The 20172-nt window shown below is 39.9% G+C and overlaps 1 protein-coding gene across 4 annotated transcripts in view; it reads right to left on the reverse strand.

The window, feature by feature from the left end:
• The window catches only part of furina (furin (paired basic amino acid cleaving enzyme) a), a 77618-nt gene that overhangs the window by 18742 nt on the left and 38704 nt on the right, over nucleotides 1-20172 (reverse strand). For all 4 annotated transcript variants that reach the window (XM_018667902.2, XM_018667905.2, XM_018667903.2 and 1 more), the window contains exons 3-7: nucleotides 19749-19847; nucleotides 12963-13058; nucleotides 9847-9975; nucleotides 9461-9537; nucleotides 2749-2837 (exon numbers count right to left, since the gene is read on the reverse strand). In XM_018667902.2, coding sequence (XP_018523418.1) covers nucleotides 2749-2837; nucleotides 9461-9537; nucleotides 9847-9975; nucleotides 12963-13058; nucleotides 19749-19847 — 490 coding nt within the window. The remainder of the gene's footprint in view (nucleotides 1-2748; nucleotides 2838-9460; nucleotides 9538-9846; nucleotides 9976-12962; nucleotides 13059-19748; nucleotides 19848-20172) is intronic.

Raw genomic sequence — 20172 nt, forward strand, 5'->3', positions numbered from 1 at the left:
GTTCTACAGGTGGCATATGGACTGGTGATCATGTGCAGAGGAGTCCAAGATGCTATTGCACTGCTCTTTCCAATATATATATATATTGGAAAGGCAGGGTGTCTCCTTGGCCATCAAAGTGAATAAACTTGCCCTGCTGCTTTGGATTCAAAATGACTGGGGTTTCTGCATGTCAGGCTTCCAGCTATTATAGGACCTGTGATGTCTGGACTGTTATGTTTCGGTGCTGTGTATGTTTCAGGTTTATGTTCAGTGAATGTTTGGTCCGCCACTACAAAAAAAAAAAAAAAATTCATACTCAAACCATACACCTGTCAATGAAATGTTGGCTTCTGAATTAAGGATTTATTTTGAAATATAGAACTAAAATAGACTGAATTTTAAAACCACAGAAAGCGCACTTCTTTCTCTTTTCTTGAGCTCAACAGTTCTGCAGGTGTAGCAGCACCAGAGCAAACACAAACACAAAGAAATAATAAATACATTTTTTGTAGCTTCTGAACTTTATTTTAGTTCAGGTTTCTGATTCTACTGATGGGAAAAAGCCACGTACATGTGTAGGATTTTCACAACAGTGCCTGCCTCCTGCTCCACCTACATGACCACATATAGCCCGCTGTTATGTTAAAAAAAGCTGAATGCCATGTGGTATATTCCCACTTGCCATCTGTAATCATAATAAAGACTAGACTTATGGCACTACCCTGACAGGGTTCACACTGTATTACAGGTGGAAGTAAGCTGGAGGCCACTGTGATAAGTAGAGAAGTAATGAGAGACAATATGCACCCTCTTCAGACTGAAAGTACAACACATCCTCAGCACAACAACAATACAATACACAAGCACATGTGCTGGCAATGTGACCACAACTAACTTTATTCCTGGTATCACAGATATTGTGGCTTCAATGTTTAAGTCATACTGGGAGGAAAAACTAAAATAAAACATCATGAAATAATAAAATAAGTTGTTTACAATGAAAAATTTATATAAATCAACTTTGTTGTTTTTTTTTAATATCAGGGAGCCACTGAAGCGTCTTTGAAGAACGGGAACAGAAACTACAAAAACTGTTCCTCCCTGTAGGCGAGGCAAAACAACTCATCAGGGTGCAAATCCTTTTTAGAACAAACAAATTAATATTTCACAATATTTTTCCACATCTTTTGTATCTTCTCAGAAATGGACAGAGTCTACTGTGCGTTTGCGGGTCTTTCACACCAACAAATGAACTGTAAATATTATCATTTAATTATTACGTTTGCAATTAACAATGCCATTAACTGCGGTGCAGCAGTCAAAATCTGATCCATAACGCTAAATGCCCACTTCCGTTTTCTCCGATTTCTCATCTTTCCGTGTCCCATTTGCTGGATGAATTTACATCTCGACACAAGAACTGTATGCTCAGTGTAAAAGCAGACAGGTAACAAGATGACACATTATAAGTACGCTCAAGAGAGTAAGAAGATACACAGGCTCATCACAAAAAAAATCATGTTTTAGTTCAGTCATGATCTCCCTCTCTATTTCTCTCTCCGTTGCCACCCTTACAAAAAACTACAATGGCAACTACAATTTTGTAATCTATCAATAGGCCATTTTTTATTTTCTCGGTTAATCCATTTATCTAGAAAATCTAATCTAGAAAATAGTTTTTTAAAATGCCAAATACAATTTCCCAGAGCCCTGGAAAAATTCAATCTTCAAAGTGTTTATTTTGTCTAACCAACAGTGTAAAACTTCAAATTATCCAATAAGCAGCAAACCAACACAAAAATTTACTTGGTCTTATTTTGTTGGAGTTACTTTCTAAAATCAAAATATGGAAAGATGAAAGTCAGCAACACTCTACATGCACATAATAGCAGTGACAGAATGTGGGTGATGAAATTTCATTGGCCAGAGTGACACAATCAAGTATCAAGCATGCGCTGCTGGAGAACAGCGGGGGCCGACACCACAGCAGGGTGCTGACGAGACCTGCCAAATGTGTATTCTGACGATTTGACTTCAGGCCCCCCTCTGTGACATGGCTTCAAAAAAATCTGACAGTGGGCGTTTAGCCTCAGACAAACTATCAAGACAGCTTTTTCAAGTCTGCAGTGCTAGAGTCAAACTCTGAGGCCCCCCTTGATCTCTTTCTCCCACATCTTTAGAGACACCACCAGCACAACCAGATGTCTCTAAATACACTGAGTTAGCAGTTAGCAGCACAATGGCTCTGCAATAAGCATAGTCTGTAGGTGTTAATTCATCTCTGGTGCTTTCTGTGGCTGTTGTTAGTGTTGGTTTCATGCTGAATTTAATTATATAGAAAGGCAATTATAATGTTTTATTCACACAAATTTACAGTGGATACATGAGGGGGAGAACAGTGGAAGTGAATTATATCAGCCATTTTTGTTTGTGTACAAGCTGTGACCAGTAGGTCTGACATTAGGTTAACACTACTAAAAGCACTGTACCATTTCAGGAACTGCATTTTACTGCGCTTTTTCAATACTGTTACTCCATGCAAAACCAATTCGCTTACAGCGCAATGGCAATCCACATCACAGCTGTGGTGATGCTCAAAAAGATTCAGTGCCATGCTGTGCCTGGGAAACAGCCCCGAAAATAACAACGGCTCTGAAGAACAAGTACTTCAGCTATTCTGGCAGTCAAAAAAGAGAACTGAGAAGAAACTTGAGTTTGCCCCTGTGAGATTAAATCAATAATCCACTTATTTTTATTAGACTGTACCTCCAATCTTGGCATTGTAGGCCACACCGACTCCACAGATCCCATTGTTGGCTACTGCTGCCACTTCTCCCGCACACCGTGTCCCATGTCTGGAGAGGAAGAAGAAAGAGAAAGTCAGAGGCATGTTTATGTAGATATATATGTATATATATACCCACAGGTAGTGTACTTGTCTTACAATGGTTGCTTGTGAAAGAATGTGCCAGTATTGTAGTCGAGCTGTAGACTGAGACAAAACAAACTGATGGAGACAGGTTCTTGGCTTTGATTCCTTTAAACAAATCTGAATCCCCATTTGTCCAGAGGAAAACATTCAGTCAATGAGCGGAGACCTCTGTACGTTCTCTATTGCCATCCAGCATAAGTAACCTTGGAGTGCCTACAGGGTCTGAATTAAGTCAAGGGAAAAGGGAAATAAGATGACATACTACCATCACACATGGGAGGAAATTGTGAATTAAATTTGCCATTTTCACAAAGGGTCTTTCATTAAGCCTGAGCCTCTGTAGTAAGATCAAGCTCTAGGCACTGCAGCATAGAGATCCAAGAAGCCAGTACAGAGGGTCTGATCATCACATTCCAGTCAGGTGCATTCCTGTGGTCTGCCAGATGGATATGCACTCTTAATGCCCTTCAGATCATGGCGCAATCCCCACTGGATTGCAGCCATTCCCAGGGAGGAATGCTGGAGCCTGGGCAACACTGTGTCACATCAGGAAACAACAAGAACAGTGGATGTTCACTACTGAAGGAATTATCTATGCCAACAGACTTCCATTAATGCGCTCTGGGTATCCAACCAAATCAAAAACACTGCAATTAAATCACCACATCTCCAGTCGACATCCTCTCCTGATACAATAGACTGAGTCTCTTGCCAGGATATGGACATTTATTTGAAGGATAGGCTGCCAAAAGTGCCATTATTAGTTATTAATGAGAATTAAAGGACTTTTTAAGCCAACGAATCACGCTAACTGAAGTGCACAAAAGAGATTTCATTGATCACAGAGCCAGACCCCTTTTTTTTTGAGTAATTCTAATAATCCTTAAGCCTTCTGCTTTCTTTAAAGACACAGAAGGTCATAGGTCCATCTGTCAGTCCCCAGAGATCTCTATAGACATGGTGATAAGCTGAGAGGGTTGAGGTTAAGGTCAATGCCACGGTCAACATTGGCGCCATGTCTCTGATGCTTCATAAGACGCCAGTTAGATGGAGTCAGAGGCCCAGCGACAGCATGTTCCACTGGTGAGAGGGACTGCTGGATAATAAAAATATCTTTATAGACACAAAACTAAACACACACACCCTCAAATATCATCTGGACAATTTTCCAGCGAACTTTATCTCCACATTCCTGGAAGTGCTAGTCTGTTGACTCTGGAGTCTCATGTCCTGCAGCATCCGTGTTTGTGATGCAGCTGATGATAAGGAGCAGCTTAGGTGTCGGCGATGGGATGCCGGGCACGCAGAGGCCTATACCTCCAACAATAAACGGAGCTTTTTTCCAAATCTTCCTTCCACATTCATTACATTCATTCACGCGGTCAACTGATTCATGGCATACAAATGCCATTACAGAGGTGAAGCCCTCGGTTTCTGAACCTGATTATGCAAGAACTACTTGCATAATCAGGTTGTTGGAAGAGATTTTCATGGGAGCGATGATATGAAGATATTCCTTTACCGCTCCCACTCACTGTTTGGGTCAATGAGAAGGCAAAGAAGAGTGCATCTCTGTGTCAAACACTTGCATGAATTCTGCTTGTGAAAGCAGCTTGCCCCTTGTTGTTTATTCATCATGACTTACAGGATACTCCAACATTTTCATTCATCTATCAATGTGCAGTTTGTGATCACAACTGTTCTTTGCTAATCCAATCAAGACTGTTAATTGCAACAAATGACATTCAAGGTCAAATCTAATTTAATGGTGTGTTGGTTTCAATCACTCTGACAACATTTTCATAGTTTGGGAGGGGAAACAAGAGACTGATTGGTTCAATTTAGGATCATATTTTGTTTTAAAGTTCTGTGTGTTGCATGCAGAATTTGGCAAATAGGTAAGTAATCAGTAAATTATAAAAATGGGTCCTAAAACAGGATCTGCAGGATCTGAAACCACAGCACAGGAGCAGTACAAAATAGTGTGAAATGACTGGCTAAAACATAAGTATGACCGTTATTTTGGTGCCCCATACAACCTTAAATTTTGAACCTGCTCTGACCTTTACAAGACTTTCATCACAGTAACATTACCTGCACACATATGCTCACAGCCCTAAACCATTACAATGCGTCATTAAACTGATTACTGTTAATTTAGAATATTACAAATGGTACCCCTGGTAAAGATTTCAATACTTTACAGCCCAAATCCCAACTGCAGAAGTGTTCCACATCTAATTAGAAACCTTGACTCTGTGAGTTCTTCTGTCAACAGGATGATCAGTCACAATGAGATGCCTGGGGGAGCTATCAGTCCTCTGACAATGAGGGCAAAGCATGACGGAACGTCCTCATTTTGTCTGTATGCAGACATTTGTACTACTGAGACTGGCATCACATGAAACCAAAAACCTGGATTCCACCTCCAGACCCGAGGTTTGGAAAAGGAGGATGAAGAGGTGTCAGAACAGTGAAGGAGATTGTCACATGAAGTGCTCCAGTGAAACCACTCCCAGACGTCGTCTGCAGTGACAAAGAGCTGTCTGTCACTACAAATACATCATTGTTCAATCAGTTGTTAACAAGTCACAGCCATTAATTATCACAGCTCTGACAGACTCTCTGACTTCAGTTACTAGATAGCAGAGAGGTCTGAACTCTCGGCTGCACTCAGAAAATCAACTCCATTAATTGCAAAAACAGCATCTACCCTGTCTACTACCTGAAATGATTCAACCACTTTTCAACAACTAGTCAAGCACGCCGTAATAACAATGTCAAGAAGCAAGACATCATGGCAGGCAAGACTACAAGAGATGTTTTAGGATTTTTGAGTTTGATGTAAAACATTTTGTTTTTGTTAGAGGAAGTCTGGCTGCTGCTTTGGAAAGCCCTTTTCATACATTCCACTTATGACAGGTGCTATTGTATGAATGAATGTAATTGTTTGAGTAAATTAATATTTATTTTTATAGAAATAACATATCATGGTTAAAAAGCTTTTGATTTGTCACTTGGCCCTCTCAATTATTAAAAGATTTTTCCTTGCACTCTCATGTGTAGACATCCAAAAACTCCACCAACTTATATGGCAGACAACGGTGTCGCTTACAGCATCAGTTTTCATCTCAACACACTCACAACAGCAGTTACATTATGAACAACATGTGCTTCTTATTCCAAACACTGTCACGTCCTCACTAATCCTCCTAAACAGAATCTTGATTGAAGACTTCACTCAATTCTTGGAAAAAGAAATGAAGCAATCTTTCAAAACTTCAAAACACCTTCTACTTCAACATCTGATACACTGTGCAACAGCTCAGGCTTCCCACATCATATGTAATGGTGATAAAAAAGAGATTATGGTGAGCACAGAGCAATTTCAGTGAAGTCTAGTTCCAATTACAACAAGAACAACTCGGGTTACAGCAGCTACAGTTGGCTGCAGATCAACAACATGATCAGTATTCATGCCACAGCAGACAGAATCACTATCACTGTGAAAAACCCAAACTGCCTCTCGGGAGACTAGCTAAAGAGACGTGCTATTGTCATATAGATGTATCCTGTGAACATGGCGCAAAGATGGGAAAAGCATTCACCCTAACCTGCGCTGGCCAATAGAGCATTAAGAAAAAGACAAAGGCACAAAAGTGTTTTTCTGTGGCTTACTAAATAAAAATGTGCCACTGATGCTGCAGGTTTTCTTGTGCTGCATAAACACACAGCAATCCTCCAAAGATGATGAATGAATGATCTGGGGTACATACAAATAAGTGACTTTTAACAACAAGATGAGAGGTAAACAAAGAGAGAAGATGAAGCAAAGACTGCATGATTGGAACTTTTAAAACCTAATTGAAAGTTTAATTAAAATTTATATCAAATGGATTTCATTAAGATAACTAAGCTATACATGCACTCAGTTTGGCGCTCTATCAAAGCATCAAAGCATCTGAATATAAGGTTTGGCAGTTCAATGACATGATGTGAAATACGAACTTGTCCAGCATTTCATTGATCTATTTTATCCTCAGTGTCGCAGTCATCACCCCATATCCGTAGTCTGGCACACAACATCTTCCATTCATTTGAATTTTCTATCTTACATTAGTTTAATTGCTTTAAAAAAAAAAAAAAAATCACTGAGGTTCTCAGGGCCACAGAAAGTGGCATTTGCTGTTCATTAGTCGCTGGGCTGCACTGAACCTCAAAGGTAAATCTGAACAACTGTTCTGCTCCGCTCATTCTGAAGTCTGTTAATGGTTCTGCCAGTTTACTAATGAGCTGGCCTGCAGGACAAAAGGTCTGGTGATGTTTATAGTATGGTAAAGAGAGGAAAATTAAGTAAATGTCCACAGAGAGATTAATGTAAGATCTGGCAAAAAAAAATAATCAGCCTGTTGTTTGCTGTACTGTTAAATAGGTCCTTTCATCATCACCGTACATTGAATATTTCTGAATCTCCATGTGTAGTCAGGCTGCACTGCATCCTTGTATTGTTAACTAAGAATATCTAGTTTTGTGTATCATCATAATCATCAAATTGCACAGGTTGAATAGTGTCATTCTGACTGCTGTGGTTATCAAATTACATTAGCTACCCCTGCACTAAATCAGGGGGCAGAGAATTTCTGCTAAAGACTCTGTGCCCGTTCAGCCACGTTTAATCCAGAAAATTCACATTTGGAAACCGCCCTGATACAGGTCAGAGGAAACCCTGGAAAGAGAAACATCTAGATCCCATGCTGTCTTAGATAAACATGGGGGTGAATGGTCACATTGCTACTGAGCCATCCCCAGCGCTGCCCGTATGCTAGGAAAGAAAGACAGCTTTATAGAGGTGAACAGAGTTGTGCTTTCTGCAGGGAACAGACACTTACAGTCTTATACAACCTTACGCAGTTTTGTGCCCGCCCACAGGTTGTTTACACATGCATCTGCAACAACCCACTGTAAAGTAAGGGAAACAGTCACCAATACCACATACACACACACACACACACACACAAACAAACACACACTCTCTCTCTCTCTCTCTCTCTCTCTCTCTCCCTCTCTCTCTCTCTCTCTCGGTCCCGCCACAAGGGAGACACGGAGAGCTGGGTGGCAAGAGATAAGGGCCGAGGTGAGCGAGGGTTGGAAAGAGGTGCAGCCAGAATGAAGGAAACATCAATAGTAAGTGTCTTAGCTGGGCTCTGGGCCACTGTGAGCCGCCGGAAGAGCTTAAGCGTGCCTTGGCATAGATTGCGGATCTGTGGAGCTGCACCAGAGGGATGTTCTCCCACATTCTTCCACAAGAAATTCCACCATTTAGGATTTTTGTTGATGGTTGTGGTGAAAACAGTCTCAGGCACTGGCACAGAATCTTAAAAACACTCAATTGGGCTAAATACAAGAGTGACGGCATATTGTTAGTACTGTTTCCACATTTATCCAAACTTCTACTGTTAACTCTGTGTGTGTGTGTGTGTGTGTGTATGTGTATGTGTGTGTGTGTGTGTATGTGGTTTTGCCCCAAACAAGTAAACTCTACTTTTAGTATGAAAATAATTACACACCCTCTACAATCAGTCTCCACCTCCTATATGTTCAACAAAGCCTTTAAGGTGTTGATACAGTATTAGCATAGTTACAGTGTGTCGGGCCCATTCTCTCACTCTGACTGTATCCCTCTGGTCTGGTCATATTGACAGAGCTGGCCCCAGGCCCCTGTCTCAGTTGGGGACGTTTGATTTCCATCCATGCCTAACTATAATCTTCTCTGCCTATCACCAGTAATCACGGTAAGCCTCAAGATAAAAAAAAGCTTCTCAGGCCAGTGGCCCGCAAACAACAGATTACAGCAAATCAGAAATTAAAGTCAGAAGGGAGGCAGACGGTGCTGAATGAAGGAAGACAAGCAGTGGACCCTCAAGAGCCAAGAGATTTGCTCTGTTTCATTAATGCTGATGAACTTAATTCAATCAATTCTCTGCAAGACATCACTGTGATGGTAAACAACTCCTAATGCCATCTGCAGAGGCCACTGCAATAAAGCGGTTTTCTTCGCACACTACCCTAATCCTAGTGTTGATTTACTTTACTTATCCAAGCTATAGAAAGAAATGCCCTGGTGGCACCTGGGCGAGTTAAGAGGCCCAAAACAAATCTGCAAACTCTGAGTGGGTTGGGGGCAGGAATCATATTAAGAAATAACTGCTCATTTTCAGAAAGTAAAAAGAATTAAATGGCAAAAATTTTAATTCTCTTGGTCAAAACAAACCCCATAGGCTACGGCCTTTAATTGGATTTTTTCCATCAATGGTGCCCTTGGACTCAACAGTGGATGGGAAACAGCCACAGGCCTATTTACATGTCAGCTATCAGCTGTCAGACAGTGAGGGGGGCAAATTAATGAACAAGAGCGATTTCATCCTGACATGCCCTCACCCACACAGCCCGCATTTAGAGAAACTTGAGTGGGTGGTTTCAGGGCAGGCCAGAAGACAAATAGAAGAGTGGAAATTAAATTGTTATCTGTGCAGATTTCTACCCTACCTGTTATCATTAAGCTGCGTGTATCGGGGCTGAGGATCTGGGTCGCCATCATTCACATCGTAGCTGGCATCCGGGTCCTTTATAGAGACAGATAAGCTGTTAGAGTCAAATACAGACACAGATTCTTCTGAATGAGTCTGCAGAATCAAATCAGTTTAGTACATTTAAGTATTTTTAAAACATCTGCCAAAACTTGAAAACCTCAAAATCTGTCTACATGGAAAATACCTCATAAAATCCATCAGGCGTGTTTCAGCAGAAGGAAGACACTATGTTAAATTCAATATCTGCTCCATTTATTCTGCTCTTATCTTCATTCTGTTTGCAGTGACACAACTTTCCAATGAAAAACATAACGTGTCAGCTCACTCAGGAGTTATACTCACATAGTTCTGCATCAGGTCAGGATGGTTCTTCTCTATGCCATCGTCCAGGATGGACACCACCACCCCTTTGCCTGTGTAGCCCAACTCCCACGCAGCCTTGGCATTCAAGTCACGGTGGTTGCTGTTGTACTGAGGAGGGAGGAAGCAAATAACTTAGATGGAATCTGATTATCTGAGAGACACCTGAGAGCTGACAAGACTGTGCTTTTAAGTAAATTTGGAAGGGCTTTAAAGGGGGGGGGCAATCAGTTAGGACATTTGGATGAAGACTGAGCTTCTGACTGAAGCATCTGGGGGAAAAGGTGTTGCTAATTGAATTTCAGTCATTCTTACTTAGCAAAAAACTGACATTTCTCAGTGAGAGGAAGGCACCATTGCAGTATCACTATTCTGAAAGCATCAGTGCCGTGCTTGTATTTATTGCATTCATTATTAATACCAAGCAAAGCAAAGCACTGGTGAACTGGATGATGGTTCACACTAGTCATTCTGTATGCTTTTTGATATGCTTTTGACATTCAACTTGACCTTTGGTCAAAAGCCATGCCTAGCTTTCATCTAGCTCAAAGCTTCCACTTTTAAAATGCACAACGGGTTGATTGTAACGTGTCAGATGCACCATCCACCACAGTTTCTTCATTTCAGACCCTTGTGAGCGTAGTCCATTACACAGGATGAGATTTGTTCCTCAACCTTGTAGCGTCTTTGACACTTAAACCATCAAGAAGAAAATCAATTAAAGCTGAGAGTTGTGATCTGCAGTGCTGATTCAGATTGAAAAAGGCCTTTTGTGGCTGACACACTGAGTGAATAATAAATCTGAGGGAGGCATGTACAAGGTTTCATTTTGAATATTGCTCTTCAAGTCCTTTTCCGTCTTCCTTGATGTCAGCGTTCCTTTCGCACACTGACATCTTGAGCATATGTACAGCTTGAGATCTCTCCTTTGAGGCTTGTCTATGATTTATCAGTGGAAAAAAAATCTGTCTCATCATTTAGATAAATATCAGAAAAATATTAAATATTCATTGTAACAGCAGCTGCTGACCATTATCATCTGTCCATCAACAACACACTGCCAGCAGACCCACCCATACTCTCCTCTGGACAACCAGGTTCAGTTTTAATGAGGCGCGGACTTATTTACTGTCGGGAGAGAGCAGCAGCACATTCCTGCAACCCCACAACCTTTGCTCCATCTCTGCACTTCTGAGGATAAATTACTATAATAACCTATTACTTAAAATACAACAAATGTATTTTGATAATAATAAAGCAAATGATTTTGTGTAGTTAGTTATTTGGACAGAATATGACCTCCACAATCAGCAGTTCCATGTTGAAACTTGGATGTTGATAATTCAAAAACAGCTCAAATGCAGAGACCAACTAGAGGCAAGTAAAGTCAATGTCACATGACCATGAATGAAACCATAGAGTTGTTCAGCAAACTGTTGACACTATTCAGATGAGCTGTTTTTTTCTTTATTATTATTATCATCATTATTATTATTATTATATTATTTTCTACATTTAGCCATGCAGCAGGGATGTTAGTTGGGTGGTTACTTACATCTAAAGTGAAATATCTTATATATATTGGAAGGGTGATGATGGATTAGTAAAAAGAATACAAATAACTCTTCATCCACCACAGATTAATGTTCACCCAATGTGCTAAAATGCTAAAACCCTGGTAACAGCAATTTGTGCCCATGCTGACATGTTTACATTCACATTCTGTTTAAAGCTCAGGTGATCCCATTAGTGGAAAGGATCTGAGGATCACGAAGGTGTTGCTCCAGTTTTCAGGTCCTCTGGTGTTTAATGAGCTTTAAAACCTCATGGGGTATCGACAGACTTAAGAATAGAAATCAATCTTTATTTTTCATACATACTCATACAGGTTCAGCATCTCTCTAAAAGACCACAGTATGAATCATGTTCACAAATAGTAATAAAGTAGCTTTAGTAATGACATTCACGGTTTAAAAAAAAAATAATAATAATATATTGATTCACCATTTTTTTTATCCGTTACTGTTGGAAATTGTGCCTAAAAAGATTCTAGATCTTGGCATTTTACTAATCCGTTAATAAAGTCAAGTTTTTTTTTTTTTGTCATTTCTGATTGTCATTGCGATATCTTTTTTTTAATCTTTTTTTATTTCTACGATTGGCCGATTAACTGAGAAAGTAAAAGGCAGCCCTTAAGGATACTGAAAGTGCTGCTTATTTTTGCACCTAACTATGCCATATCCATATGTATCACAGACAAGTTTTACCATTGGTCAATCTGATAAACAGTTGTGCACGAATGGCAGAATCTATTACATCTAGTACCACTGATACAAGCAGACGGCAGGCTTTTATCTGCTTACTTGCCTGTCAAGGTGCCACTAACTACTCCCAACACACCAGGGAACAGAGTCTGTTAAAGCGCAGACATTTTGAACAACTGGTGATGCAAGTCAGTTTTGCATCACCATGAATCTTCTCCTTCCGCCTGAAGCACCCTCACAGTAATTGAAGAAAGAGTGGAGCTGAACAGAGAATCTCAGGGGTTGTTACTGCTGCTTTTAACAGGCCAATGTATCAGTGACATTCTTCAAGTCAAACGTGAAAATCAATCAACTGAAAACAAGAGCGCTTCGAGATGAATCACCTCTGTCTCTTTCTCTCTGCTTTCTCTCTTTGTTGCCATGCTGTCTATGGACTAAAGTAAACCATCAATTTCTAAAAGCATGCAATTCAAAATTCAAAAGGTACTCTCTCCCTCTCTCTCTCTCTCTCTCTCTCTCTCTCTCTCTCTCTCTCTCTCTGTATGCCATTGTTAAAGAAGAATCCTTTAGGCGAAGTCACTCAGACTTGTGCTTGTTCTGCAAACAAGACACACACAACAGCATTTCACACAAAGACGGTATATTGGATTCATACAGGCTTGTCTTTTGACTCGGGGGAAACATCACAGCCCCCAAATTTAATTACCTGTATTGACTTTGGGCAGATGAAAAGCTCAACCAGTGTGCGGTGCAGAATTATGTCCCACAGACACACACAAATCACTCACATCGTACAAAATACTCTTGTTCAGTGAAGTTTCTGTGCATACTCACCAGGTACCACTGGTCTCTGAACTTGGGATCTAAAGGTTCTGCGAAAGCTTCTCTCTTTTTCCTCCGTTTCGACACCTGCTGCTCTGCCCAAGTCACCTGAACAAAAAGTGCACAAACAAGAGATTAGTAATGCAAACAAAAAAGCGAGGTGATGCTCAGCAAAGAAAAATGCCCCAGCTCTTCCACCGGCTCCTGCTCATATCTCATATATATGAAAAAAAGAACAAGAAATAATTATGTGCTGGTCATGAGGGTCACCATGTCAAATACATTAATAAAGATTCCAATTCTCAGAGGGATTAGAGCAGACAGAGTGAGATTAGAGGCACATGGGTATCGTGGACTCCTCACTAATGAGACTTGCTGATGAATTCCAGAGCACCCAGAGACTAATTAAAATTTCCGGATTGGCATAAAATGGGATGCACAAGAATCTATTATGCTTATGGGAGCACCTAAACATGCATGCGCACTCACTACATACACACAGAGCTACAAAATCAGTACAAGTCTGACAACATAACAGCAAACTGGTCTGCAGCAGGCTTTCGTAATGCGTGAGCTCCTGCAGAAAGTGTTGACAGAAGCAGATTGCATACAGTGAAAGTAAGCCTGCATCTTACTCCCTCTGCAGAATTGTGCTTGCTCTACAGCAAAACGCCCGGGTAGACGAGAACAGGAAAAAAATATGTCAGAGAAGGAAGACAGAGAACTGCCTGCCGCAAGGACAGAGCACCTGATGTGAAGGACAACCAAATCGCAGCGCACCTCTCCCTCTCTGTCTCTCCGCCTCTGCAGATCGCTAGAGACTCGAGAGTAAAAGAGGAAAGAAGTAATGAAGGTCACATTAGCTGCTACATTGAAACGATGCCAGTCCAACACTGCCATAATATAACGCCATAATGGAATGATTTCACTTCAAGGAGCAGAGGGGTTTGTGTGTGAGTTCATGTCTGTGTCGCTCCCTTCACTGGCAAGAAGCTCAATCAGTCTAAGTGGAGGAGACGTCTCCACCAGGGTTCATCCGATTCTTACTGGGAAGAGGAGGTCAACCCTGTGAGGTGCAGCTGTGGCAGTTTACAGTACACAAAGAGCTGGGTGACTGCTTTTTCACACTGAACACTGAACAATTAGAAGCCCTGACACATTAAGTCAAACAACCACTGCCGACAAAGAACAACAGACATAACAAAAGTTTCGGCTACATAACCTGAAAACACATTCAACTGTCTGCCAGTATGCATGTGCATTCTGTGCATTAGGTGAGAGGAAATAACTAGTGAGCTATCTGTATTTGAATAAAAAGATTATTGCAGAGAGATGAACAAAACAAAAATCACAAACCACTGTCAGGCTTTTGTACATCTGACAGTGTCCTTAGTGTATATGCTCAGAATATAAATTAAGAATATGTCTTTTTGTATGGAAACTGGTACTATAAACTTTTCCTTTGTGCTAGCGGTGACAGCCTGTGGACTTTTACCTTTGGAAAAAGAAAAGAACTCTTATCTACCACATTTAAACAATAAATGCCTGTGTCCGCATTTTATAGGAGACAATGGACAATGTACTAGTGATCAGAAAATAAAGTAGAAAGATTATTAGCCATTTTAACTATTTATAGCTTAGTTTACAACCAGTCCTCTATAATGAATGGCTGCTCAAAGGGGCAGAATCACATCTTTGGAGATTAATAATCCTACACCGACATGGCATCATATATATATATATATATATATATATATATATATATATATATATATAAAAATTATATATATATATATATATATATATATATATAATTTATATATATATATATATATATATATATAAATTATATATATATATATAATTTTTTTTTAAATATATAATTAGTTGTGGGGGATTGACAAGACAGTAAGAGACAGAGAGGCACTTATTGATGCTCTGCTCTCAGTCAGACTTTAATACTGGCTTTCTGTTTAAAAGAAAATGGCAGTATTGACTGAAAAGGATCTCTACAGTCAGGGTGACAAAGACTTGGTTGTATAAAGGGACCAAATTCAACCTCATTACACTAGTCCATGTGATTTTCAGTCAGACAAAAACCTTTTTTTTTCTCTTGCGTCATAAGGCGGTGTCTGTGATTTCCCCTCTTCCATTTTCTCATCGGCTCTTTGATCACACATGAAATCTTGGTTTCACACATACGTAGAGAACACATAGTGTTGCTCTGTTGTGGATGCCAATTCAGTTCAAACAGGACAGGAAAAAACAGGAAATTATATGTAACACACAAAGCAATGGACTGTTTATTGCACTGTGTGGCTTGTGTGACTTGCACCGCATCAACTCTGCTCATTACAGTAGAGCGTCATGTTCAGTTTTAATTCCATTGGTATCGTTTTGCACATTATACACAAAACCATCATTTGTAATAACCTTGTAATTGTGTGCATTGGTTTTTCTGTCAATGTGACAGCTTCTATTCATAATTGGACTGTGTAGGAAATGTTACAGAAATAACACAAGGTCTAACTAGACAGACTGGAGCGGCAACTCTTACAGAAAGATACACCAACATGCAAAACTGGAAGTGCATTTACTGCACAGTATATGCCTAAAATTCTATCCAAACACTTGATTTGCTCCTTAACAGTCTTACTGCCTGTGACGTAACCATAAAAAATTATTTATATTTGGTGATAGAAACAGTTACAGCAGTTACAGCAGCCACAATGGTGTCAGTTATTTCCCACTAATTTATTCAGCCAGTAATCTTAATGTCACACACAATTCTCAGAACTGTCCATCAAAACACAGCAAAGATGTCAAAGACTAATGAATGTGTTAGAGAAGACTTCTTTAGTCCTTGTCATAAGTAGACGTTGGCACAGATTAGCAGCTCGGGTGTGTTCGTTCACTATTCAACAAACAATGAGGATGGTGAAAGAGCCAAACCTGAGAAAAATAACTTCCTGACAGCAGCGTACTAGTGGTCAACTTTATTTCAGTACTTTTCCATTTGTGGCAAGAAACACATTATTCCAGTGAACAAATTCCTTGAAATTAGTCACAAAGCACACTGATTGATTATAAGCAAAACGTGACCGTTTTCCCCTCAGTAAAACATTTTCCTTCAAGTAACAGCTACAATCTTTATTGTGTACGTTAGACAGAACAAGGGAGAATATATCTCCCTAATCACTCCTTTGTACTACTTGTAAATCATTTTCAATGTAGCATGTCAGTGACTATCTTGCAAAATGAACTACATTACTTTGAACATTAAACTAAACTTAACGGAGATCAAAAAGTCCTCATTTGCAACTAAATGTTCTCTCCTGTCTCTATATTCTGGGTAAACAGGAACAAGAAACAATACAAGTCATCTTTTTTTTCCTCCAAACTCATAATTCATATTGAACCAATTTCCTTCTCTTGGCAGGAGTGTAACAACAAACATTTCCATTTTCTATTTTGCAATTTTCATGTGAAGAGTCTTTTGAAATTCTTTAATAGTCTGTGACAGAACATGGAGCCCGAGAAGTTGACAAACAGCTTTTCCATTATAAATGGGCTTTGAAAATAGAAAACGGTGTCTATCTCAGACGTCCAGACCGATCCAGTGCAGAAATAAAGTTCACAAACAGACTGCTTGGTTCATGTTTAGGTGCAGAGTGCTATCTGTCCAACAAATAGATTCCCCACCCCAGTGACTTTGCTCACCCACTGTTTTGTCCATTTTCATTATATAAACATGGCTTCCTCCCTCAGACACTAAATGGAAGCCCTTGAATAAAGCATCATACCATACCATAAAGGAACATAAGACCAATTACAGTACAGATCAGTAGCTATGTCATTTATGCAAAAGCTTTTCTCATGTTACAGCTGCTGCTACTCTTGCCACAGTAATAAAACTGGAAATAAAAGGCTCCACCACAGTCAAACAAATGATAGTTGAATGGTTAAGTTCAACGTTTCTGGAGCCACTCGTTGTTGCTCTGCTTGGTCTGTCCTATTACTTCTCTGTTTTTTAACCAATCAAACAGAGACAATGAGGTAGAGCAAAGTGCCCACAACAACAAAACAAAGCAACAACAGAATGTAACACAAGACAGTAGAAGGCATGGAGGTAGCAGATAGACCCAAGCTTTAAATCTTCAATAGACCCTATTAACAGGGCTCTGTTAGCCAGTCTATGAGATCTGGCAGAGGTCCAGGGGCTTTTGTCAGTAATTAGGCACTCTTCAAAGAGAGTTTACTGAGCCTTTTGTTCAGGCTTCATCTCCACCAGTTTAAAAACTGCGGGGACAGTCTCTCGAGGATTCAAAACTCCTCCTCTTAGAAATGTTTTTGCAATGTTTTTAGAGAAGCTAAGCGGCTGATGCAAAAGTGAATCAAATTTGCAATGATAAGCTGTGATCACACTGTTAATTGCCACGCTGTTACAGAAATGTACTGATGTTTAGATAGGAGTGAGTCAATACATAAAAACCATGGGGATCTGGAAAATATTACAAGTTATTGCAAAGCTCCCCTGAATATACAAACAGATAAATAAACAAAACAAGATTAAATTCCTGTAGGTACCGACAAGCTGGAACTGACCTTTCCTGAACAGACAGGAGGGACCTGAAACTGTAATGCTCCACTTTCTGAGGTGCTGTGGGAAAAAAGGAATTCAACAACAGGAAATGGAGCCACAGCGTTCAAGGAAATCCCAAACAGGGAGGTGGACCAATTTCTAACATGGACAGAAACAAACCCAGCAGAAGTTGTTTTATCCCCAGAGTGTACCTGTACTGTATAGCTGCACAGCATGGGTCAAGAATACCTTAAGGAAGGTTTCATATTTTTTAAGGCTGCAGTTTAGTTTTGATGTATATAAAATCTATCTGCAGTTGCACTTGTATAGAAGGAGACTTATCTAAATTACTACAATCGTCCTTGAAAATCTCAATTTACTGAAATACTGAAATCCCAAAGGGATCAATAAAGTCTAGTCTAAGTCTAAGACTGAGACCAGCTTAGATGTAAACATGTTGATATAATTTGGGAAATGTTAGCAGGAAGAGAAATGGGGAGTAGTGTGAAACATTTCTCACCATTTTTAAGTGCTGGTAGGCTCAATCTTTAGGAGAAGGAGAAAACATGACACAAAGAAGGAGCTCAGATCAGGGGGGAGACAAAGAACCCAGAGAAGCCCGAGCCAGTCTGCTGGATCAGTATCAGAGTCAGTTGATCACTATTGGCTATATATAGCCAGAGTCATTTCAGATCAGTTTTTCATTCACCCATTGCTCTCTGGGTATGCCAGCTGTCAACAGCACCCTACTGCAGTTGTTTAAACATGCTCCTGATTCAAAAAGCATTGTCAGCCGGCAAACCATGGAGGAGCAAAAGCAAATTAATAGCTGCCAACAGTTCCAATTACTAATTTTCACACTGACAGCGAGTATCATTGAGCGATGCAAGAAAGGCTGCTCTGGGTTTTGACTATTGACAACTATCTTTGTTTGAGCAGTATTTAGCAGGTACACAGCTGCTCTGAAGGACTACTGTCCACCCAAAGTTACATTTAAACTTTTGATTTGCTGAGATTGAGGAGACCGTCTGAGTGGACTAATGTACCTCTGTCTGCACAAAATGTCATAGGAAATAACTGAAGTAAAGCTGTGATATGGAAACAGTGTCACCATTATATATGTGATCGGTTTAGCAATTTTAGTAGTTAGTTATGTAGACTCAAAAACAAAGGTCATCAGGCCTTTAAAAGTTTCCTTCCCTTCCCTTTTATTTTAGTATTTTCAAAGGCTTTTCTCACAGAAGACTCTTTAAAAAGTGCTCGTATATCCTCTTCCTCAGCCGCACACATACTGGCTCTATTCCCACAGCCATGAATGTTAATTTCACACTCTTCCCTTTGTCCTTCCCAATGGGGTAGGACACAGACTCATTTTTAAACTAACCTCAAACTCTCTTACAAAAGTACGGAAATGTGAAATTTCAATTTAGATCAGTTGAGGAGGAGGAAGCAGTTCCACAGGAGTGCATGTATCTGGGGAGCACCCACATGGAAGCACCGGCTCACCTTCCAGCTCTCAGGTAAAAAGGAAAAACAGCAAGTGTGGGATGTTGCAGCTCATGGGGTATGGTTCTTTGTCCTGTGGCTGTTAGATTACTGTTTACCTCTTTGTTTCTACTCTACTCCTTATCTGTGCTACAAACAATAACAGTTAGTGGTGACTGAATAACCAATTCATTTAAAATCACTTTCAAATTAAGGAGAGAAAAGAATTTGTTTTGTCTTAGCAGCTGTTTTCTGAGACTTGAACTGATGACTCCCATACAGTTCTGCTGGTGAGGAAGATCATGATTAATATTTGCACGTGTCAAAAAATAAAATCTACACCTTGATGGATGAGCACTGGGTTATAATATTGTCTTGTTATTTGTGGTACTTTGACAGTTTCTAATAATGGGAAAACCAGTTTTCAAAGCTCTATCATGTGCAAGTATTTGGAAGATAATAATTTACTCATCACATTATGTTATTTTGTGGAAATATCACACTACTACTCCCACACCTTAATCAACCTCTCTACAATCCATCTGAAAGTTCCAAACATTCATATTTTCACCAAAGAATGATAAATATGGCTGAATAATTACTGCTTTGGTTGGGTTAGGTCCCAAAACCTCAAGCACTTTCTCTCTACAGCATACTGCGAGACACCAATAAACCATCCACATCCCTGAACACACAGTCCATCAACTGTAGCCCCAAAATAAACTTCTTACCTTGGGATCTCTTAGTAGACGGACGTGTGTCCCCCTGTGATCTGAAAGTGATCTCTTCGCCACTGTACGATGCCGGAAGTGATAATAATCACCAAATACCTGGAAAGACAAAATGATCAAATCAGTTATCACATAAGGCCATTTAAATTTCTCTGTCAGTGATCTGATAATACCTCTCTGTGATACATGATTCCATTAAGTGTGAAAAGACTCTTAATCTAAAAAAATATAGCTGTATTCAGTATGGATACCCAACACCTGAGGCAATAAAAATGGAGGCCTATCAAAAGTCAAGCTACCTAACATGACCCGACATTCATACCAGTGACATAGTGAAGTTGGGTCATCTTATATGGGCAACACAGCCCTGATTGAAACATTTCATGAATAAATAAATACATACCTACAGAGATAATCCATTATA

Source organism: Lates calcarifer, linkage group LG2 (assembly GCF_001640805.2).
Source record: "Lates calcarifer isolate ASB-BC8 linkage group LG2, TLL_Latcal_v3, whole genome shotgun sequence".
Classification (NCBI taxonomy): Eukaryota; Metazoa; Chordata; class Actinopteri; family Centropomidae; genus Lates; species Lates calcarifer.